General features: G+C 41.8%; 1 protein-coding gene across 1 annotated transcript in view; it reads left to right on the top strand.

Annotated features, from left to right (window-relative positions):
* The window catches only part of SCARF2 (scavenger receptor class F member 2), a 583,341-nt gene that overhangs the window by 339,032 nt on the left and 219,297 nt on the right, over positions 1 to 25,012 (top strand). Inside the window, exon 7 of the mRNA XM_086943279.1 lies at positions 19,490 to 19,593. Within this exon, the coding sequence (XP_086799405.1) occupies positions 19,490 to 19,593 (104 nt within the window). The remainder of the gene's footprint in view (positions 1 to 19,489; positions 19,594 to 25,012) is intronic.

The raw sequence follows: 25,012 nt of genomic DNA, 5'->3' as shown, positions 1-25,012 counted from the left end.
CTAGCCCTGAACCGTTAAAATACCCCTGTACCCCAAAGCCCAAACCTACCCCATAACCCTAAAAATACCCCTGTACCCCAAAACTCAAACCTAGCCCTGCACCCTAAAAATACCCCTGTACCCCAAAACCCAAACCTACCCCTGAACCCTAAAATACCTCTGTACCCCAAAACCCAAACCTAGCCCTGAACCCTAAAAATACCCCTGTACCCCAAAACCCAAACCTACCCCTGAACCCTAGAAATACCCATGTACCCCAAAACCCAAACCTACCCCTGTACCCCAAAACCCAAACCTACCCCTGAACCCTAAAATACCTCTGTACCAAAAAACCCAAACCAAGCCCTGAACCCTAAAAATACCCCTGTACCCCAAAACCCAAACCTACCCCTGAACCCTAAAAATACCCATGTACCCCAAAACCCAAACCTACCCCTGTACCCAAAACCCAAACCTAGCCCTGAACCCTAAAAATACCATTGTACCCCAAAACCCAAACCTACCCCTGAATCCTAAAATACCCCTGTACCCCAAAACACAAACATAGCCCTGAACCCTTAAAATACCCCTGAACCCTAAAAATACCCCTGTACCCCAAAACCCAAACCTATCCCTGAACCCTAAATATACCCCTGTACCCCAAAACCCAAACCTACATCTGACCCTAAAAATACCCCTATACCCCAAAACTATATATGAACACTTAAAATACCCCTGTACCCCAAAACTCACACCTAGCCCTGAACCCTAAAAATACCCCTGTACCCCAAAACCCAAACCTAGCCCTGAGCCCTTAAAATACCCCTGTACCCCAAAACCCAAACCTACCCCTGAACCCTAAAAATACCCCTATACCCCAAAACCCAAACCTAGCCCTGAACCCTAAAAATACCCCTGTACCCCAAAACCCATACCTATCCCTAAACCCTAAAACTACCCCTGTACCCCATAACCCAAAACTATACGTGAACCCTTAAAATACCCAAACACCCCAAAACATATACCTCAGTACCCCAAAACATATACCCCTATACCCATACTTACCTTATCCAAACATTAAAAAAACATGCTTTTACCATTCATGCATTTACAACGAATTTTGTTGTAAATGTATGCGCAGTAAAAGCATATAAAATGTAATGCCATGCGTTATAATGGCATTGCGGAGTCATGGTACTTTCGTAATGAAAGTATGCGGAGTGATGGTATGCGGAAAGAAAGTTGCGGAATAATCGGTGTTTACCCTCCCCCGGTAAGTACATTGGTGGCACGGCGGCCCACATCTCCAGCAACATACTCATATTTTTTCACCACCCATTTGAAAAATGCACAGGTCTCTCTCATTGATGGCCAGCACCAACATACACTTTTAGACACACTTCCCGCCACAAGTTCTAGAATTGCGAACTTTAGAGCTGGAGAGCTACGTTCGAATCTCGGCATCAGCTCAACATCCTGTGATTCCAGGCAAATCACTTTGTGTCCCCGTGCCTACCCCAAATGAATGTGTTCTTCTGTAATGTAAATTGTGCTCATGCCATGTTTTCGAGTTTGCGCTATATAATATTGCAAAGAAATATAAAGTAGGGAAACTCGAGTTCACACACTACTGAACGCGCACTCTTAAGTGCATCAGCAGTGCACTGTGAATCGGAGCGTTTCACAGGCCTGTCACAGATAAGAAATGCTATCAAAACGAAATCCTACAAAACAATATACTATTGGCCGGCAGCAATTCCTACCCGGACAACGTCGGCACGGGCTGCTACCAACAATGAAATCATATACCAAGGACTTATAGAAATTGAAGACTCACTGTATCTATTAAGCGAGAAGTCCTTACAAGATTTCAGCCTGCCGCCAGCGGTCCGAACTAACCTGACTGGATCCCACAATATCGCTACCGCACACAATATTCCAGAGCTAAATAACTACCTTGCTCAACACATGCCTAACTTAGTTCCCAATCAACAACTTGCCTACAACACCATAGTTGATAGTGTTGAAAAGAAGCAAGGCAAACTATTGTTCATAGACGCCCCCGGTGGCACAGGAAAGACTTACCTAATCAACCTCATACTTGCCAAAGTTCGATCTTCTAGAAATTTGGCTCTAGCTGTTGCTTCATCTGGAATAGCTGCCACTTTGCTAACAGCTGGGAAAACAGCACATTCTACCTTTGAACTGCCGCTAACAGTTCCCCTTGAAAGGGATTCAATATGCTCTATTCGGAAAAACTGACTTTTGGGAACACTGCTTCAAAATGTGTCTCTTATCATGTGAGACGAATGTACAATGATACTAAAACCATTGCTGCCTAGCCTTTTTTACCCGGACAACGTCGGGACGGGCCGCTAGTACAGTATATAGCGCTTCATGCAGTATCTGAGGTGGGCTCGTTTTGCATACCAATCCTAACTATTTTAACCTCATGGCTGCTGCTGACGGCCAATGGCAGTCGCATGCACTACCTTTGTAGTGCTGCGCACGTCCGTTGGCCGTCACGGCTCCTCCCGCTCAGTGGAAAGTTCCGCACTAGCGCAGAACGTTCGTCGCAGTTAAGGGGTTAAGAACCCCCACCCAAATATTATTTATTGAAAAGCTAATATCGTGATCTACGATCAAGATGTGCTGAGAATAACGATCCCTATTAAAAAAGTACTTACATGCTACCTCTCCATCAAGAGTTCAAGGTCCCAGCTGTGAAAGTTTGCCACATCATTAATTTTGTGAAATAAATCACAAGTATTTGTTGGCTATTCCTGACGAAGACACCTTTTCATGTCGAAAAGTGCGTGTAAGAAATAACCTTTGCCGCCTATGTATTTTTAACAGATGAAAAATATAAATGTTATTGAATTTTTTTATTACAATGAATTTTATTAAAGATTGTTAAATATTTTATCCTTTTTGAACTCATGTATCTGTTGATAGTTACTTTTGCATTTTTGCTCTTGAAGTTGCTTGGGAAAGATATTTTCCACTGTGCATATCTCTTATATACAGGTACTGAACAAAGTCAAAAGCATTTCTCTCTTAAGTACCTGTGAGGTTACAAGAAGTGAGCCTTTGTTTCCCCTTCATTGCATCTAGGTGTGAGGCTCCCCATAGCTCCCAGCCAGGATGCTGCAACATAAAGAGACCTAAGGGCCCCTTAACTCTAGCTTTTCCTATGGGCCCAGCTTGAATCTGATAAGCCCCCTCCCCCCTGCACATTGCTGCTTGGAATAAAAGCAGGCACTGCTATAAGTGTCCGAAAATAACACAGGGCGAGTTAAGCATATTTCAGTGAATTTGAAAGCAGCCAGCTGTGCAGCAGGGTAGACCTCGTCTACCCCCTGAAAACAGTGGTTGGACTATGTCCACCCAAGTCTACCCTCAACTCGAGCCCTGCATGCCAACTTCAAAAAAAGTTTCACCATGTGTGAGAAGTGATGGAGCCTTGGAGTGGTAGGGCTTAGTGCCCAGCACAGTGTGAGACACTAATATCCCTCCCCAACACCTTTGCTAAAAAAAACATATATATAAAAGACAATGCTCCTAGGCCTGCCAGCTGTGTTCTGAGGAGATTTCACATCCCGTAACCCAGTATCCTGCAAAATCCATTAATGCGCACAGCAGTTTACGAAAAGGTAGTGATGTTTGTAACAGTTCTCCGATTAGGTCCTGTCTAGGAATATACATAACAAATACGTGTAAACATATCCACATTACACAAACCAGCAGACTGTCTGGGAACTGCTTATAATAAAGCCAGTTAGAGTATTCCTGGTTCTGAATTACTGAAAAGCTTTAATGCTGGTTTGTGTAATATGGATGTGTTTACACTTATCTGTTGTGTGTATTCCTTGTCAGGACCTAACCGGAGACTGGAACTGTTACAAACATCACTATCTTTTCGTAAACTGCTGTGCACATTAATGGATTTTGCAGGTTATTGTCTCCGTATATACATTACCTTCTGTCTGTTTGACTTTTTATTCAGAGATCGCCCAGAGCCTTTTTAATCTTGAGCTGTACACATGGTTCTAGGACAATAATTTGGTTTGGACCTTCACGGGGATGATACATATTTGTTAATCTGATTTAGCGGAGCACATATTTTAGGGAACCGCTTTCGTGTGCTTAATTTTTGGTTGTTCACCTCACTGCCACTGTGAAGGTGTGATAATCAGTGAGACTGTTATCCTATTGGACTGTGTAATATGGTGTGTCTATGTTTATGGATTATATGTATTCCTAAATAGGAATTCATTGATGACTGGAACTAATATTGGTATTATGGCCCTAACACAACCTACTCAATGCTGTACAACTTTGCATATACATTCTTGTCCCTCTGCTTTGGTTAGTATGTTCTCTTAAACCTCATGGTGCACTGGTGTTTTGAGGGTGATAATGAAGTGCATGCTTAGTGGTTGGTTCTACATTTTTACTTATCTCTTTAAGAGACTATTGATCCCTTTTTTCGAAGTGTCTCCTGATAAGACGTTATGTCGTAAAAATTTGCTTTGCAATACTTATAAAGGCAAGATTCCTGGCCCTTTATAGGTGTTTATCCTAGCCATTAGGTTAACTCCCTCATACTTTCTAGATTCACTGATGCCTCATGAGTGGGTGATGGTGTGTCCTCAATACATTATATTAATAGTTCTCGCATAGGCAATTTTTGATTTTACATCGCTGTCCTGATGAAGTCGAGAGCATGCTCGCCATATGACAAAACGTGTTGGCTGCTTGCTTTTGTACCAAAAGCTCGTGAAATATGGCTGCCTGTCCTTGTATCAACCTTTCATAAACTACAGGATGGATATGGAATAAAGAATAGTTGAGTCTACATGACTTCAGAAATTTGATGATTGACTATTTGAGTGCTCAGGACTTTCCTTTTGTTTAAAGATACATTTACCCTATCTCTGGGGGTTAGGTTCTGAGGTTGCATGTTAGCCAACACCTTGTCCTGAAGCGCCACATGAATATACTACTAGTGTATTACTGGGTCCCAATCATTCGGTGAACGCCCCCTATAGCCTCACTACCCTGTCCTTTTGAGCAAAGTTAAAACATAGCTTCACAAATTTCCCATTTAGACAGTTCCTATTTCACTTTTGTGAGAGGTAAAATTACCCACTTTGGCTTCATGCCCTAAATCAAGAATGGGACTACCGGGTCTGTTGGAAGGCTACTGAGCTGTTGAAGGGAAAATCTAGATGCTGTAGTGGCATTTATTGCTCAGCACTCCACGCATTGCAAAGCGGAGAGCTCACTCTGGTTGCCGTGCTATGCATTGGTTCCCATGAGCTACTTGGGCATGTTCACAACAGTTGCTATTCTTATGTTTCACATGGCAGCATATTTTACAAGTATGAGTCTTTAAGGCCATGTTATGGTCAATGCTCAAAATTTCTTTCTACCCCTATGTCAGAGAGGGAATATACATTAGCAAGCCGCCGTTTTCACCTAACTGTGGCATAATGGTCTGCAAAGAACGTGGGACATTTCTGTGCCCTGCATCCAATGTTCCTTCTCCTGCGCCATCCCTGTGTTAGGCCAGCACTGCTAGCACAGATCTGGGCAAATGGTTTGGGAATCTGAACCTTTGGCCAGAAATCCCAAAATGTTTTGACCTGTGTTACTAGCTAAACTACTTTTAAGGATACAGTTTACCACTACAATGGCCAATTCAGCCTCATAATAACACCAGAATATCTTTCATAAAGGACTTGCTGTATCCAGCTACACTCCTATTTTACTAACTACATCCCTAATCCCTGCTCGGCATCTGATCATTGTTCGCAACATTGTTAATGCAGACCTAGACTGCACCGATGAAGAGAATGCCCAAATAACTGCATTCTAAAAAGTTAAACACGTATGTTTGTCAGGCTCATGGCAGACTACAAGAAAAGAGAAACATACTCTAGAACTAATAGTAAATTAAAACTCCTTTGCCCACCACAGCAATTTACCTAGTTGACCACCGTATCTCAAAACATTTTTTCCATCCAGCTCTTTAAATGAAAACTGCTAATAGGTTTGCTGAATGAGAAACCAGACAGCCCTAACACCCATAGTCTAGAAACATCTTTCAAGCTGATTGTGATCAATATCTATGAAACTTTATCCTTAGAATCTCTGTGATATTATCTGCGCTGACAGATGGCGCAGTTTGAGATGTATGTACCACAAACATTCAACTCAATCCAAAAATAACACAAAGTAAAAGGTGTAGTTGGCTGCCCCTCTGTTCCGTATACTCCTTACTGATGCATGGCAGGCGGTCAGTTTTTGGGGCATGCCTACCCCCCCCCCCCCACCCCCCACTCCCTTGGGTGGGATTTTTTTTCACAGCACAAGAGTCAGCTGTTGAAGCAAACTCTTGAGTTTCAAGATGGCCCAAACAAAAATGAAAACCCTGATCCAGCCAATCTCCTTTTGTAAATAAATCAGAATATGGTTGATAGGATTCATGAGTCATGACTCATAGTGAAAATGGTAGAACTATAGGAAAAGTTTTATCCTTTTAAGTCCACTCAGGAACTTTATAAAATGCTTATATCTCATAAACCACTAAACGAATTTACACCAAACTCAAAAAAGGACTTCTTTTGAGTGAAGGTATGCCTTCAGGCCAACTATGGTGTAAATCCATTAACACTTTTGGGCTGTAGATGTGAAAAAAACTTTCTATGGGAGCTAAAATCGGATAACGCTTGTTTTTTTCACCCTCTTTACTTTTTTCTCTGGATGGATCTTCAAAAAACTCTTCAGTGCTTAATTTAAGCCAGTGGTTGCTGGCGTGGTTAGAGGACCGGCAACACACAAAAAGGAAAGAAGTAAAAAGAGAAAGGCGGACAAATGGAGAAACAGGAACCTGGACCAGTGGCAAGGCGTGTCTGGTAGTCCATTAAATGGACATGAAGTGAATTCAAAACTGAAGCCATGGTATTCAGGGCGCTGACATTTAAGGGTACTGGCCGCAGGTGTCTGAGCAGAGCTTTTTGCACCAGCACTATGTTAAACTAAGCACTGAAACTTGGCATGCTGAAATTTATCTGACCGAGTAAGCAGATTGCAAGTTTTGTGCAAATCCTTCCACAGGGGGAAAAAGTGTAAGCAAAGCCAAAATTACTTTTTAATGAAAGCACCATCTGACCCATAACAACAGAGTAGTGATACCCACTGAGTAATATTTACAACTTTACAAGCATTGAAGTAGAGTTAAGAATAATTAATCTGTACTTAGGTATATTTATTTACCTATTTTGGTAGATGATATTTTCAGCTAACAACATTGTCGTGTTCCATACTCTTACATGCAACCAAAGGAAGTAATGGATTAGTGGGGACATGCTGGTGGGCTCACTTGTGGGTGCACTATCCTTCTGGACTGCCAAGACCTCTGTGGACTCACTACCCCATCCGACATTGCCAGGAGGCACAGGTGCAGCTTCTTGCCTCAAGGGGCGGGGCCTCCACTCAACATGCCGAAATGCGCTCTGTAACCCTGCAACGCGGCTTGCGCCTGGCAAAGCCCAGGCCAAGGGCGGGCCTGTCCTTTGCCCATCAGCACCAGTAAGAGCCAAGGCAAGGCCTCCCCCTGGCTTCTACCTTAGGATTTACACTCTTCTCTGCTGTGGTAAGAGCTCATTATTGACCTTAGTTTCTAGGCTGCCTATAACTTTCATCTTGGTTTGTTTGGAGGTTTCTGTCTGCAGTTATTAAGAACAGTAGATGCCTGGTGCCTAATATCTTCATCCATCACATGGTTTCAAAAATGCTTCCCCCGATTGGCTGTTTTGAACAGGTCCTGCTGTAGTTCTATTTTGGTATTGTTTGGGTCTCGTCACTGAAGCAGTTAAAGTGCCTGTTTGGAATCTGTGACAGTGTATGGTTGCAAAGACTTTCAATCACGTGTACTTTTATGATAAGATTTGCTCCGCATTACCATGACTCGTGACTTCTATCTGGACTGCCTATTTTTTACATTCTATTTGTAATATACTGTATGTGGTTATCGTATCTCTAATGTTCAACATACTGATAAAGGTAGGGTGCCTAATTAATCTAGTTTTTTTTTAATCTGTACTTAACCAGAATTTGATATTTTAAATTAATTTGATCTGACTATTGTTGTTTTGCTTATAATTGTGTTAGCTGAGGGCTGACTCCTTTGCTGCCATGAGAAAAAGAAAGGCTTTCAGAGCCTACTATGGTAGCAAACAAGGCATGGAAACAGTTAAAACAAATGTTGTCAAATTGGGCATTAGAAGAAATCAATGAGTCCATCAATAAAGTGGAGGGTTTATTAACCGCATCGCTGCTGCGGCGATTTTTGCGCTGTGCGGCAATTTTTAAATTTCCGCGCTACATGACGAGCTCAGCTCGTCATCAGCACACGCCACCTGTGGGTGATGACGAGCTGAGCTCGTCATCAGCATCGAAGGGGTTAAAAAAAATGAAAAGGCTAAAAGCACCTTAACACGTCAAGGAAAATTAAGTCTTTCTTCTCTACGGTCGGGGGAGGGGGAATGAGGTCAACTCTAACGTAGGCTGATGTCCACTTAGCCTTCCAGGCAGGCCCAAGTAGCGATCCAAAGAGTGTAGCTCCTTTTGAGGATGCCCCTCCTTCAACTTTCAACACTTTCACAGTTGAGTGCTCAAATAGATTCCACGGTCTGGGAAAATTGGATAATGAATTGACACATGATGTCCCCCACTCCTAAGTTAATGACATTTTCAGTGTCAACCCTTACAACAACAGGTTGGGCGACGGAGATGGAGGGTGAGCTTAATTTACTTAAGTCAGAAATTATGGGGCTTAACACTGATGTTTCTACACTCACACAATTCCTCATGGAAAAGATGGAAAAGATGGGGACTTTCCTTGAAACTTTAGCAAGGAGAGAGCATCCAAACACTTTTGGGTGCCCTGAGACCCAAGCATCTAGCCCCCTTAATTCTATAACAGGTTCTTGGGTTATGCTGAAGTCTATTCCCCCTTGGAGAGAAGCTTTCTGTAGTAAATTGATTACGAGGCCAATCCAGGTAAGTAGAAAGAGTCCTTTATTGAGTTGTAGAGTTGGACAAGAGCGGACTCTTCCCTGCAGCAACAACCAGTAAACGGAACGCACAAACATGAGATAGCATAGAACATAGAAGTAATGCATTCTTATTCTACTAACATATTCTAGAAAGACTAGAGCAATAACACAGGTTGCAATGTACTACACTTTCCTCACTAGAAATCACCTCAAATGTTAACAACTGGGAGCGATGCCTCTCACTCGGAGAAATGCTGGACAAAATGATCTTGCTCCAAATGCTGAAAGTTTACAACCCCCCCCCCCCCCTGCTTTATGGCATGCTGCTAATAGTCATCTATCCCTGTCCAATCCACAGGCAGCCAATTTGTTTCCCTTATTATGATCTTCCCCTCGCTCCTTGAGCGTTATTGAGGATGGTTATATGGGATGGTTATCCAGGATCGTTATACAGGATTCCTCACTGGGTAGTCAGAGGAGTAGAGATGTCTTTTTGACAAATGTTCCCAAATATAAATCGGATAACCGTTAAAGTGACACATCTCTTACCAATAAAACAATTCATTGGCTCCGCCATGTATGGACTTATGGGGATTAGGTAAGATATTGCCTCTGCATCAAGATATGTGAATAAGAACAGGTCAACCGATTGTATTGGTGTAACATTTACGAATAATGACATAGTTGGTGGCTTAATTCAAATGGAATTGAGATCCACTTTCACTAGTGACTCCCTTCTTTATGTAAGGTTTCATCTGCCCCAAGAATTTTCTTTTGGAGCCCTGAGTACTTTGGTACCACTGACTGCTCAAACTTCCAAGAATTGTACCCAAAGACTAGGCTTATTAAGGACATCAGATATTGATTGACTACAGCAGACACAGCCTCAGGTTTGAATTAGGGATGTCATGGCCTGTGTGCCGGAAGAGGTGTGTCCCCATCTGCTAATTCACCAGGATGGTAGATCTTTTGAAACGAACAAATTGTTGTCATGGAGCTTAGCAGGAACTCAGTCAACAGTTACAGACCTTGAGGAAACCTGGGTGATCAAACCCTAGTTCAGGCTGGGTTTTCTAACATTCTTTAGCAACGGTATCCCTGCTACTTCGGGACGAACCTTTTTTTTGGGGGGGGGGAGGGTGGGGGGGCTTTTTATTTGGGTCAAGTCAGCAATTGCCAGTAAGATTCAAATACTGGAGTCTGGTTCAAGGGACATTGTGGGTATAGAGCTGTCCTTACTTGATACTTTGAAAGCAAAGTATAGACACATTGTTCCCGCACTGTTATGGACAATAACGACTCCCAAATACTACTTTACCTTCGAAATCTTCTTAACTCCATTAAACATGACTGGCCAGTGATTTTATCGTGGTTTTTAATATACATTTTTATCTCCACGTGCCATTCCTGTCACTGTTGGTAGATGGAGACAAACAGTGGGTAATATCTGAGATTTTTTCTCCCCATTTGAGCAACTTTTCTATCTCACATTGGAGAATGGGTTATGAGCAGTTAATGGACACTCCAATTTGGATTACCCAGCCAATCCTACCTTTAAGAGGAGTATTTCTTCAAGCTATATTGGTTATATTTTTTTGATCATAGATTAAGGTCGCACTTAATTGACTTCTGAGTCGTATTTTCCTCAGACAGCGACTACAATGCCCTGGCCTTGATACTAGCATCAGATGGGTTCTCCCTGACTCTTGTTAGCAAAGTAGAACCTTACCCTGCTCCCCAGGCACTTACAAATAACCAAAGAAACCTAAAATGGGTGGATATAATTAATGCTATCTTTAAGCTAGGCAGAGTATATCAGGCTTTTGCCTATTTCTTTAGTTATTATGATACAACTGGCCTTGTAGATAGTAATTTTGTTCTGGCTCATTCTGATTTGTTTGCCACATTAAGGACAATTTTCCTGTCACATGTTAAAGGTAAAACCAACTTGTACTCATCCTGCCTTTTGTTTAACAGGGTGTGCCAAAAGGCAAAGTTGGGGTTGCGCGAGGCTGCTAGAAAAGGTACTCTAATCAAATTAACTAAAAGTTGGAAATTATACAAGTATACTTTGAGGACTAACAATAAAGAGGGGGAAGAGCCCACTGGGTAAAGCTTACAGAGTCCCTAAAAAAGAAAGATACCCAAACATTTTAGAAAATTATTATAGGAGGAAATAGAATGATTATCCTCCAAATTTAGTCATTTGTTCCATCTGAGCTTGTTATTTTTCTTCCCTTTATAAATAGTGTGATATACCTAAGCTAACTAAAACGAGTGATGTTGAGCAAAATGACCAGTACTCTTTAAGCTTGCAGGCCCCTTATGTGCACTTTTTCTTTAAAAGAGACTGAGGCTTCTCTTCAGTTAGTTAAGTGGAGGAAGGCACCAGGGCCTGATTGTATCCCAGAGGATGTGTTTCTCTCTGCACCAGAGGTTTGGATTTCATACCTTAATACTCAGTCTAGCAAATGCTGTTGTTATTGAACAAGAACTGCCTGAGACGTGGTGTGTGTCAATAATTTTCCTATCCACAAGAAAGGTGCAAGAGACAAACCGTAAAACTACAAGCTGATTAGTCCATTGATTTCTGCAAAAGATCATGTTCTCTTCAGACTCCAAACTTGGATGGAAGAGCATCAGATTTTAGTTGACTTCCAGGGTGGATTTCGGGAGAAGACTAATACCTTTGCTGGATGTACATCCCTCTAAGAAAAGATCACCTTTATGTGGCCTTCATGGATTTGAAGGCCGTTTTTGATTTAGCTCCCAGGAAAGGCCTGTGAGATGTCCTCAAACAATATCATATCCCTGAAGATCTCTTAATAATTTTAATCTGAATTCATATAGGTAACTTTTTTTCAAATAAAGTGAAATAACCAAGGAGAGCTCACAAACAGAAATCCCATTGACTGCGGTGTTAGACAAGGGTGGCTATTAGCCCCCACCCTCTTCAGTTTATACAAAAACGGCCTGGTGGAATGGCTGAATAGGTGCCAAAACAGCACTCCTAAGTTAGCAAGCATCAGCATTCCAGTGCTGATGGTTGCTGATGACACCCTACACATATCATGTACTGCCATGGTTCTCCAAGTATTGTTGGGTGAATTTAAACAATTTTCCGTGTAATGAGAGATCTTGAAATAAATGCAGTGAAAACTACATTTATGGCTTTAAATACTCATCATTCCTTTAAAGGCAAGATGAAAGTAGATGGTATCCCAATTGAGCAGGTCACAAGTTTTGATTATTTAGAAATGAGACTATCAGGCAAATTGTTGTGGAAGCCCCAAGTTGAGAAAAGCCAATCTCTGCTGAAATGTCATTCATCAGTCATCTTAAAAAAGTATAGATGTACTTCCAGTACAGCACTTTACCCGATACTAAAGTTTTATAAAGGAGTTCCACTGGCCGGGCTCTGTACGAGGCTGACATTTTGGGACACTGTATTATTAGCCCACTAGTTTGAATGGAAAATGCATTCCAACAGCCCCTACTCAACTTACCATGTAGTGCTCATATGATACTGTTGCAATGGGACCTTGCTCTACAGAGGGATGATCATATTGTTCATCTAAGGACCTTAAAATTTGGATTAGAGTTTGGTCCACCCTTGAACTGGCTTCATACAAGATGGTGCTGAAAGAGTTGATTGCACTACATATGAACTGCTCCACTCCTTGGCTAAAGGTGCTTAAGGACCTCTGTAGTAGTTTACATATGTCTGAAATGTGTGAAAACCCAGAAAATCTGTTTATTAATATGGCTGTTCAGATTAAGAGGGTTTACTGGGAGCATATTGTAACTAAAACTTGGCGGGGAGCATGAACGAAGGGTGTGATAGATGGGTTCCTACCCCAAAAATGTCTTTCAAAAAATGAACCCTACATGAATAAGATCACCCCCGTAAAGCCGAAAGATTACACTTTTGGTGATAATTAGTACCCTCTCTTTTCATTAATTGACTGAAAAATGGAAAAGGGTTAACTGATTCGCAATAGGAGTGACCTTTCTGCCCTTCGGTTAAGGAAACAGGCTCACTTTCTATTTTTTGCCCAAAGTACTTTTTACATCGCTCAAAGTGAATCATTCTGATATGCATCCTTTTGGGATTCAATCATTGCGCTGTGTCACGAGGCACTCTCAGATCTGATACATGTGAACAAACAGTGTTTGCATTATCGAGATAACTAAACTGGGCCTGGTACTTAAGGGCAAGTTGCTCCATTATTAGTTAATAGATTGATTAACTCTATTGATGTGGATCATGAGGCCAACATTTGTGTTGTCTCCGTCCTCTGTGAAACGCGATGTTTTTTATTCCCAATAATTCTTAATCCAAAATGATACAGCATCCAAGTAGGATTCTCTTTAGTTATTCACATTACAGGTTTTATTATGAGTATTTAGTTATGTAATATTTCGTATTTGTTTTTTTATATTTTTATCTTATTTCGGTGTGTTTTTAATTACATTACCCTTCATGTACCCTAGGGTGGTTTAACTTGTATTAAAACTTAGTAATGTTTACACTTGCCTACTGGATATTGAATTGCGAGCTTAGGGGCATATTATCAAGGGGGTTTATCTCCGCTTTTTTGGCTTTAAAAGCCAAGAAAGCGGAGATAAAATTATCTCCCTATTACCAAGCTGTCGCTAACACCAGTTAGTGACAGCTAATAGGAGATAGCGACCATCTTGGGCCCCGCTTTGCATGTCAGTGATATTTATCACTAATGACATGCAAAGTGGGCGTGCCAAGATGTTAGCGACTGGAAACAGTCCCTAACATCGCTATCTCCTATTACCAACTTTTGGAGATATTCGCGCTAAGCGCGAATATCTCCAAAAGCTAACACCTACCCTGAGCAGTTCTTAGCCATGTTATCCAATGGGAGGTGGATAACATGGCTAAGAGCATTTGCTCGATAATGCATGAATATCGCTGACTTTTCAGCGATATTCATGCATTGCGGCCGTTTTTTATCGCATTTGCGATAAACCTTGCTAATAGCAAGGTTTATCTGCGATAAAAATCGCCGATGTGCGGCGATACTTTTTGTCTCTAAACAAGTTAGAGACAAAAATTATCGCTAGTTGTTGGTAATATGCCCCAATGTTCGATCAGACCTCGTATTTTATTATTCGACATATAATAGCACTTCACAGAATAGTGCAATATGTTTTATAACTGTTGATGAAGTTCCTTTTGTTAGTTTCCCAAATCCTGGGATGTATTGCGACTTACTGCATGAATTTGTTATGGTACATGACACTTTAGGTTGGTCCTTAAATGTTATGTATTTTGTGAGCATCAACTAGAATTTGAGAGCCTCATTTTTCCCCCTTGTTTTGTGGAAAAAAAGTACGGATTGTTTATTTAGACCCTGTCTACCTAATAAGGGAACATATTTCGATATTTAATAATTAACCATTATGGAGCTGTGAGTTTCTAATGGTTTTATTTGTGGACATGATACAAATGTGATGTATTTATGTTATTTTATGGTTATTCACTGTAACCGAAATAAAGTTATACTACTACTAATGGATTGATTGAGTGAATACATAAATAGGTGATTGTTTGATTGATTAACAAATATATCATAATTCATCAGCTTGACTTATGGATGATCCAGTTGATTACTGAGTTTATTAATCCTTGGTGTAATCTATTGATTACTAGTTGATTGATGGATGGATTTATTGAAGAAATGCTTGTTAAAACGGGATTAGGTATTCGTGGTTAAGAATGTTGTTTGAAAGAAGTTCTTTGTTCTGTTTCTGACTGTTTGCTAGTGATTGATTTATGAATTAGTCAATGTATCTACTAGTTGAACAGATTGCCTTAATTTTTAGGACTGGCCACCAGAAAGCTATAGTAATCTCGCCATCCTCACGTGATCACATTACAGTGGTCTTAGAGCCTGTCAATTGCTTACCATTGCTTGTTTTCATTGTCACTCTCAATTTCTTGCTACTTGTTCAACAGTTGTGTGGGCTTTACTTCCTTCTCTTGTGTTTGTCCATGTGCTGAAGCAAGGATACATTATTGTATCTTTCCAATGTTTGCTTTTTCTGGTGCATCTTTTTTCTTATTGTTTCAGCACTCTATGGGAGTGCTTGTGTTTCCAGCTGTCTCCCTCATGTGCTTTCTACCCTCTCTGCAGCGCTTCATGTTCTTCTCGTTTGCTTCTCCCCAACACCCTCAGCGTTGCCTTCCTGACCATGTGCTTTCTCCTCATCACCTCCACTTTGTTGTATTTTGTCCGTTTGATACCCCCAACTGCACCCCAAACGTCTTACACTGTGAGGTGCCCCAAGTAATTGCTTGATAACATAAATGATTTGTTATGGCTGATATTCATTCTTTGTGCAGTAAGAGGTCTTTGATCAATTTTTGATGGATTTTCATGGGCCAAGCCTTAACAAATTACGAGAATGATGTGCTAATTGCGTGTAAATTGATCAGTTGCCTCCCCGAGCCCTTACTGGTAATCCATTTGGTTAATTGATTGTGAAAATGATTGCCTGAATTGTTTAATTAATGCTAAAATATCTGTTGTAGAATTTATAGGGTTCACCCAGGTCTCAATAAACAACTGTAATAGACATGGAGGAAGAATCTCCATTGGACACTGAGAGTCAGTCCTCTTTTCTCTGCTCCATGTTCCTGAATATTGAGCCTGCCTCCCCATTTGCATGTAGAATAAACGTCTAACATAACCATGCACAATAAGCTGCTATCATGGGCATGAAATGGAACTGCTCCAAATGGGAATGGGACTGAACAGTTTAGGGCAGCAGGCATTTAGTCAAATAGGCATTACAATTCAACGCTTGATGTTGAGGTAGCCACCGGGTCATGTTTTACCATTTCTTTAGGTTGGTGAGACCAGTGCCACAGATCCTGGCGCCAAGCTTGGCAAGTGCGTTGTTTTGAAAGATCCTATGCGTTTCAAACCACCTACTGCAAAGTTCCTTGTGTGTCCTGCAATTTTCAGGGACTAATACAAATCTCAAAATAAATCTGAGGATTAATTTAGCTGTTGGAGAGAGATCATAGTTTTCTCTAGTGGCAATTGTGATTCATCATAAAGTAGCATAGAGGGTTCTGGGCTTGCTGCAAAGCATGTCTGATTTGCAGATCACAGAAATGTTTTTTTATGTGGATAGCTCAGTGGATTACTGCTTTTGTTAGAGATCCTTGTGTTACTTGTAGTTCATTAGTTACAATCCTAATTTAGCAGTGACCTGTCATCAAAGAGCTGCATGCCAACTGCAAGGTATTGGTTAAAACCCTATATTTTTCCCCAGTCTTTCATTATCCTAATGTTGCTAAAAACGGTTTGTTTGGGTAGAAATACATTCTCATTAGTAAAGCCAACCCCCATCACTATCTTACCTTTTACATCCTGGATGACATGTGATTCCTACACCTTGAAATCCTCATTGTTTAATGTACCAGTTCCTAGAAAATGATTTACACGCGTATGATTCTGTATAATGTGTGTGATGTAAAGTGCTCTGACACCCTACACTGATATGAGTAGCACTATAAAAAAAATTAAATACATGTAACGAGACAGGTTATGGAGAGATGAGGAGCACTGTTGGAGGGTGGTATTAAGAAAATGCATGCAGAACATTGTCAATGGGGGGCACCAACAAAGATTGCCGCACTGCGCGCCACCAGAGGCAAAGCCGTCCCTGACTGAAACCAATGTTTATTAGCACATGACGCTACATGGAGGATGACCTCACCTCTCATAGAAAAGGACACTTTACACCTCACCGCCATTAGCCTGATGATCTGAACTTTGTGAGTCTAAAATCCACACTCCACACCTTAGACACATTTATACGAAGATCCCACTCCCATGAGGATGGTCCTTTCTAGGTAGCAGGTTCACAGAGCTCTGTCTTGGAAGCTGGAGGTACAAGTACTTGTACAGAGTCCACGTTGTAGGTCATTTTATCTATGCTCATGTTGTTACACTTTCCACCACATTTCAGTATTCTATAAGTTAAAGCCAAAGCCTATTTTTCTACACTGCAGAATCCCAGAGTAATAAAAACACAGAAAGAAGGAATGAAACAGAAAACCACAGGACAACTTAGAAAGCTGCTTTAGTTTATTTTTAATTCATGATGCAGTTTGATATTTTCCAACACCACATACCAAAGGAAGGCTGCAACCAGTCAAAAATGCATCTCACCACCAACATAATGTAATCTATTATTATTTGATCATCCTAATCTTCTATAAAGGAGCTCAGTTCATCAATAATATATCCACCGACTGACCCTGCCGAATCAGTAGGACCTAATGTGGCTGCATTTTTCGCACATAAGACTAGCGTCAGCATTGGACATGAAAAATGTACCAGCATACCTAGTATGACCATGGCCTTTGAAGGGCAGTTCACGAATGGATGTGCAAGTATATAAAGAAATGGGCAGATGGAATATTGTACTTCTTGTAGTGCCTGCTATGAAGTGTACTGGTTGATGTGCTGTCTATCATTTCTGAACAACCCTATCATTTATGCCTCCCTTATGAGTAGAAGGTCTGAAGTCGATGGACCATTGAGAAGTAGATTACAGAGCACATGGACTTCAAAGCTTTAGATAAAAGACAACAGCTTATGAGGGAGAGGCACATTGTCAGCTGTTGGGATCAAAATCGTGCAGAGGCGACAATAAAATAGTTTCAGTTCTAAGCCAGGTATAAGACTGACTAGTAACTGCAGAGAAGACCCTTTTGTTCCAGATGTGAGGTAGGTTTGGCAGTGACAACCCTTTTAAGAGTCCTAGTCACACAGGGGGGGTCAAGAGATGGGTCCGTTGGTTGCTTAGGTTGTGGGATCTGAATTAGCTTGGTTCTATAGTGGGATTACTTTGAACTGCCTGTAAAGGTGAAGGAGTCAAGTGCAGGAAGTTACAGTGAAGCTACTTTGACACTATGGATGCATATTGCCAAAAAGGATGCTTTTTGACTCAGTGATCAAAGAAAATGTATAGATGCTTTCACCAAATATAGGCATGATTATGGTAAGTAGTAGGATCAACAAATTGAGCCGGTGGATGCTGTGGATTGTGGCAATGTTATAACTGAAGTATGAAATAATGTGATGACCTATTCTAAAAGAGTTGATTATTATTTTAGGTAGATCGTGGCTCACCTCAAGAAATATTAACACAAACTTGCCAGGTTGAACTCTGAAGTCAACAAATTAACCTGAGCTCAACCCATGGTAGCCATGGCACATAGCAGAAAAATGTGACTTAGGGCAATGTGTAAAGTATGTTTGAAGTATGAAGACAGTAATAAAGTCAAAACATCAAACAATAAAAATACCAAACTGAATTTGGCAAATCTTAATAAGTAGAATGACAGTAAAAGGACAAAAATGGAATAAGGGGAACCGAACTTATGAATTTTTTAATTTGAAAGTCAAAATACCACCAGAAAGCCCTAAGCACCAATAATAGACTATGAAAATAATAGGTCGGAACCTAGAAGCTATTTCAGGATGACTGTGATGGAGCAGTGGTTGAATACTCCAAGCTGGTTTGTCCCAGTCAAAGATTTTACCTTCTTGCTTTGTTTTATTATGAAGCTCAAAATCCGTACACGGGGCAAGCCTGAAACTGTATCTGAGGAAGATGCATCAACGTCAGACAACTATTACACAAGGTAACCCTAACAGCTGCCTAGATCCTCCCTTTTTAGGGTTTCTGGAGCAGCACCTCTGAGTCACGTCTAAGGCTCCCGGGACCTCAGTGACAGCACTAAAGGGCAATAGCGCACTCTAGCAGAGCCACTAGCAAGGTCTAGCCAAGGTCTAATTGGTATTGGCCTGCCTGGTTGCTTCAAGAAAAAGGGCTCTTGTGCTTGTTGTGTCCCTGTTGTAACTCAGGAGGTCAGGCAACTACCTTTGGAATCCACTTCTTTGTCCTGGGTACAAGAGGGAGCAAGTCCAGTCCCATGCGGCTCTTTTCAAATCCCAGGCAGCAGGTCCAGTCTTCTTCTGATCTTCTACAGATCTAAAAAGTATTCTGGAGAGAGTTGCTTGGGCTGCCACATTTATGGCTGGCACTAGCCACTGAGAGGGGGCGACTCCTGGAAAATGCTCCCTGGGGCAATCCCAGCCACTTTTTCAGCAGTTCCAATTTCTCCTACTGCAACCAGTACCTCGATGCCACAGTGCATATTACTCCTGAATGTCAAGATGGAGAAATCTTGTAAGGCTTGAACTCCTTTGTGATGTGGCCATCACACCGCAACTGACAATCGTCTGTTCTGTCGGACTGTAACCTTAAGTAACATTGTTAAGTAAAACTCAGTAAAACTGAGTAAGTGGTCCTTTTAAGCTATATGTCTTATCTTAGGAGCCATGGATTCGGAATATTTCGTAAATATCTTTTTTTTTCTATTTCAGCTGCAACATGACCTGCCTAGCCGGACAATATGGGGTTAACTGTGAACAGAGCTGCAGTTGCCGCGATGACCGCTGTGATGCAGTAACTGGAGCATGTCACATGGGTAAGTACAAGATCAACTTTAACATATCTCCAGACCTCCTTTAGGTTCCAATGTGGACTGTGGTGTGGCAACTAGCCGTCAGATCCTGGACTGAAAGTTAACTATGAAACAGAGGCCAGTAGTTAAATACAGCAGTGTAAACTCAAAGTGGCATAACACAAAACAATGTTGCCCCCTGCAGTATGTGATGAGGGTCCACTAAGTCTTGCATATACCACAGAAATCAATTGACTTTGAGCTAATTGCCCCCCAAGACGGCCTGGTGCCCTTTGGAGTTTTTGAGGGCCCCCCTGTGCCACGGGCTGCAGGGGCCAGGGTTAAGCCCCTGCAAACTCATAGACCCCCGAAGGCAAAATACTGTTCATCTATTACTCAATGTTCAAAAAAATGATTTCAGAAAACGTACTTTGGAAAATATGGTATACTACTGGCTTGGCTGAATGTTAATTCATATTTCTAGGAAGAAATAACAGTTTGGGGCATTAATGCTTCTGTATGAGTTCATTATATACTTCGCCCATCTGGTTCCAAGTTGTTTGTTTATAGTGCTAATTTACTTTTCTTTGCCCAATAGCTGTATACAATACTCTAATTTGTAGTTTTAACCACAGTGATTGTTTATAGTGTTAAGTGTGCCTACTTACTTTGGTTGCATATTTATTGTTTATTGAGCCCATTTGCTTACTTCATATTGATGCATTGAAATCAGTGAGTCTATGCTCCTTCTTAACACCATGTATATCCTCATGTACGTTGCTCCTGAAAACACAAGTATAAGCAAATGAAATCAATATATGTGTTTCAAAATGTCTGGACACCTTTATCAGGATGCAGTTCATAAAGCAGCCTACTGGAAAAGGACAAGCTATCTTTTTATATGCGGAGTTCTGTGTCTCGACTGCGGAATCTCCACAGTCATAAACTTACTATTAAATTGTCGTTTGTGACTACCAACAAAAAAAACTCCACCCTTACACAAAACTGTAAAGGATCCTTAAGGTCTCATTCTACAATAATTGGTCTCAATTCAATAACTTTTAGGAGTTTCCAAAGAAGCAAAGAGCACAGTGGTGTCTGTTATCAAATTAAGTTCTATAGTATTCGGTATTGGGTTAATAATGTGTTATTTATTTATAATAGCTTAGAGATGGTTCTAGGGAGTAATTGAGTGGGCTGCAGAAAGGCAAGAAAAATATATATATCTTTTTGGAAAATATTTGTATTGGCATTTCTAATCATACGTAAAACATTCACATAAAGAAATGAAAGATGTGATATCTAACAAACACATTATATATAATGTTTATCTGTTTGGGCAGTTGGCCTTAAGTTGAGTGTATTCCATGCAAACAAAAATAAGCAGTGAAGCAATCAATGCAATCAAATGGAAAAGATACAACTCGGTACATGTGTCACAGGGTGTGGGCATAGCAAACCCACCCAATCTTATATTTTGGTTGTGCCCATGTCGTTCCTACTTGCAATCCACAGGGCCCAATCTTATCAATGAGAGGTGGGCTACCTGCGATCTATCTCAGTGAAATTCAATGTTCGTATGCCATTAGAAAGGGGAACCATTTAAACTAAAACTTAGGAAAACAAAAACAGAAACCATTCCTTATATGCACTTTCTCTAGTACTACTACTCTCCATGCATGTGGATCGCTCAGCACCACTGGTCCAGCCAAGTGAAGTCGTCCATCTGTCATCGGGGTCAGGCCCATTCTCGAATAGTATCAACCACCTACAACTAAGTGGAGGGGGAAGGGGAGGTGGAGGAGGAGCAACCAGGTAGAGCTTCCACAAGAGGAGAACGCTACTTCGGTGAAGCGAATGGCAAGGGTCAGTACTGGTATAGGTCAGAAATCATGGCGTAGCTTCTCCTGCGGTCTCCCACCTCCCCTCTGTACATTCTCTCAACTAGTTCCTTTGTGTTGGGGTAGTCCCTCTCTCCTCCTCTTAGCTACTTTGTTGGGGCAGCTCGGATGTTCCCAGTTGAATAATACCTCTCTCCAAGCCTCGGCGATAGGGCACCTGCGTAAGCCCTTCAGTTCTTCCCTGTGCAGTGCCCTGCCTTCCGCCGCCGCCCAATGCAGGACCTCTGAGTCCCAAACTGTGGTCCAGGCACTTATTTCCAGGTGATTGCGATTCACCTCTTGGCCAAGGCCAGGGCCAGGTCAATAAATCACCTTCCCACCTTACGTTTAGGTGGTCTTGGATACAGCCCCATGAGGCAAACCTCAATCGATTGAGTCAACGCTCAACCCATTGTGTCAGTAAGTTTACACACCACTGCTTCTCAAAACCGCTGTATAATCGTACAGCTCCACGTCAAGTGTAGGAAGTCTGCATCCATTTGTCGACATCGTGGACACTCCCTGGGCTCACCCCCAAATGCAACCTGCATGCGATGTGGGGTCATATATGTCATATGGACATAATTAAACTGTAAATATTTGAGGCGTGAATTATGGGAGATCTTCTTGGGAGATCTTAATACAAGTCCCCACTCTGCATCAGTGAGAGTTCTGTTAAGACATCTCTCCCATTTACCCCATATATCTAACTGCAGGGACAGGGATGCCTCCAACAGTGATGCATAGAACCACTTTATTTGGTGCCTGGCCGTGCCCAGTGTGGCCACTGAATGAAGAACCCCATGCATCGCCGGCTCCTCCCGCCCTGCGCCCCACAATTGTTCAAATGTCCTCACCCGCGTCTCGTACAAGAGAAAGTGGCCGGGAGGCAGTCCATAGCCCTCCACCAGCTCCGCCAAAGGGAGCATGCATCCCTCCTGAAAACAATCCCTGGTTGTGTCTATTCTCGCTTCAGTCCAAGCTGACATTTGCTCTGCCCCAAATTTCACCTGGGGTCTCCATGAGGGAGCCCTATCAATGGCAACACTGGCGTGTATCTCAGACCTATCGGAAGTCGGGCCATGCACCTCCTCTAGCATTGAAAATCAGTGGTTTGTAGAGTCGATGCATAGGGCACCTTGGTGGCAGGGTTCTATAATTTGGCCAATAATAGATGAGGGTGCTGCCCTGGTTCAGCTAGATATGTGCCGTCTTGGTTAACCCCTTCTAGCCACTGCGCCAGCCACTGCAACTGTGCGGTCAGATGGTATAGTTCAAAATCTGGCACCCCCAGTCCTCCATCCCCCATAGGGCATTGCAACGTCCGCAGTGCGACCCTGCGTCTTCCATCTGCCAAGATAAGGTCCGGCACTAACACATCCAATGGCTTAAACCAGCCCGCAGGCATCAAGACCGGTAGATTGGCAAAGAAATACAGTAAGCAGGGCAACATGACCATTTTTGTCAGGGAGATCCTAGCCATCAAGGGCAACCGCAGCAAACTCCAAAAGGCCAAGCTGGAGAATGGTGCCTTCCCCCAAGTTACCCTCCCTCGGGGAGTGGAAGATCTGGATACCCATATACTGAAGGGAAGCCGATGTTCCATTGAGCTCGTCAGAGAGAAGAAAAACATATGTTACATGAAACTTTAGTTACTGCTAGAAAATAGGCTGCCCAAAAGCAGATGGGGTTTAACGGTTTGCCAATAACAATACAGAGGGAAAATACTTGCCAGGTCTAGCTAAAAAAAGGCTAATAAGCCTTGGAAATGTGTCTGTAAAGTTTATTACAAATTGTCATGTGTTAATGACGTTTATTTGAAAGGAACCTCCTGTGCAAAGACCTACTGGGGTCTCATTTAGAACATGGTGAGAATTGGGACAATGAGCCAATAAATGCATTTGTTTGTTTTTATAGAATGCCTAAGATGTCTCCTTGTGGTCACTTCAGAGCCTATTGCAACTGTATCAATGAAAGTGTAAATACTGGGGACGTTGACATAAGGAAGTATTGCAGATGATGGAGTAAAAGTTGGGATCAATTGAATGGGGTATCATTAATGGAACATGCCTCTCTATTGGTGGGTCATCCTCACATACGGCATTGATTAATTACAGACACACCATCTTTATGACTTTGTCATGTTATGATATGTGCATTTAAAAAGCGCACTATCACATGTGGGGATATCCTGGCACGGAGTAGGTTGGCTAATTGAAAAGCCAGGTCTTCATCTTCTTGTTTAAGACCTGGGTTGTTTTGTTGCAGGGTTACCAACGGGGAGATCTTCATTTCCATCTGGTATCCTCATGTTAAAATACAGCAATTTCAAGTTTTGTCCCAGCTCTGGTAAATACCCATCCAAAGCCAGCAATATTGGATCTTTTTCCAATGATTTTCCCTGATTCCAGGAAAATATCTGCTGATATTTTCCACAAAGTCTCAGAGCAAGCAGAACATGGCAGCTGGAGAGCAACGCTGGGGGTTGCTCATGTCCGCAGTAGCTGCTTCTGGTGTTGTCTCCAGCCCCATAATTATGTGAAGAGAGACCAGTCTACGTGCAATGTCCAGGGGGTATCCCACCCAAAGGGAACGCTCAGGGTGATAGAATGATATACTGGCATTCGTCACAAGAGCCTAAGTGCTGCAGATAGGCAGTAGTTGATTTAGAGAAGAGTGGAGGGGCACATTTATTGACTTTTCTTGCCACACTGCAGAGCCTTCAAAACTAAAGTGAATCCCTTAGGAATTGTCCTTCCTGGCTAGTGCTGCTTTCAGTGCAATACTCAGGTTTCATTATCATTGGTTAAAGAAGGGCATGGATTTCTCAGCAGCCTTGTGTTAATTGGTTCCTTTCCATCTTTTTTTTATTTTCAAACATATAACACAGTAAGAGGGAAAACAATGGTGCAAGTATTTTACTGAGACTTTATACGAGGTAGACCTAATGCCCCAACGGAGAGGACCTTCCATCCCTAGGTAGTAAGTCGGCAAAGGCACTAGAAGTATAGAGCCTAGAACGCATTGAGTGAAACGCAAACAATGAATTATTTTCATTGAAGGACATTCTGCAGATTTAAAAACGCCATCTAGTGAATGATGTGACAAAGTTTTACAAATCCAATCAGACTTCATCGAATACAAGGACATTCAGAAACCACTGGCTGTTGATGCTATAAGAGTGGGTAAGAAGACAACAGTCTTTATACTTTTCACTGGATGGCCCTTTAAAGTGGAAATATTACCCACAAAATTGTATTTTCAAATATGACGACCTATGGACAAAATGCTTCAAAGTTTCTGGTACCTAAGACCACGTTTAGTGAACACAAATGTCCAGACAGGAAAGCATCAAGGCTTGGGCAGTTCTACCACCAGGCTACATTCCAGTTACAAACAAGAACACGAGGCTCCTTCTGGCAAAGCAGCCCTCCCCTATCTAATAAGGCCAGCCAAAGACTGAAATGTCTGAGTCAAATTTAATAAATGTGTGAACTGGAAATGTGAATTTGGATTTCTGGAGATTTCTCGAAGGGTAAGCGAACTCTGGAAAGCAGAGACAG

This window comes from Lissotriton vulgaris, chromosome 11 (genome assembly GCF_964263255.1).
Source record: "Lissotriton vulgaris chromosome 11, aLisVul1.2, whole genome shotgun sequence".
Lineage (NCBI taxonomy): Eukaryota > Metazoa > Chordata > Amphibia > Caudata > Salamandridae > Lissotriton > Lissotriton vulgaris.
This window is presented reverse-complemented; position numbering and strand designations above follow the sequence as displayed.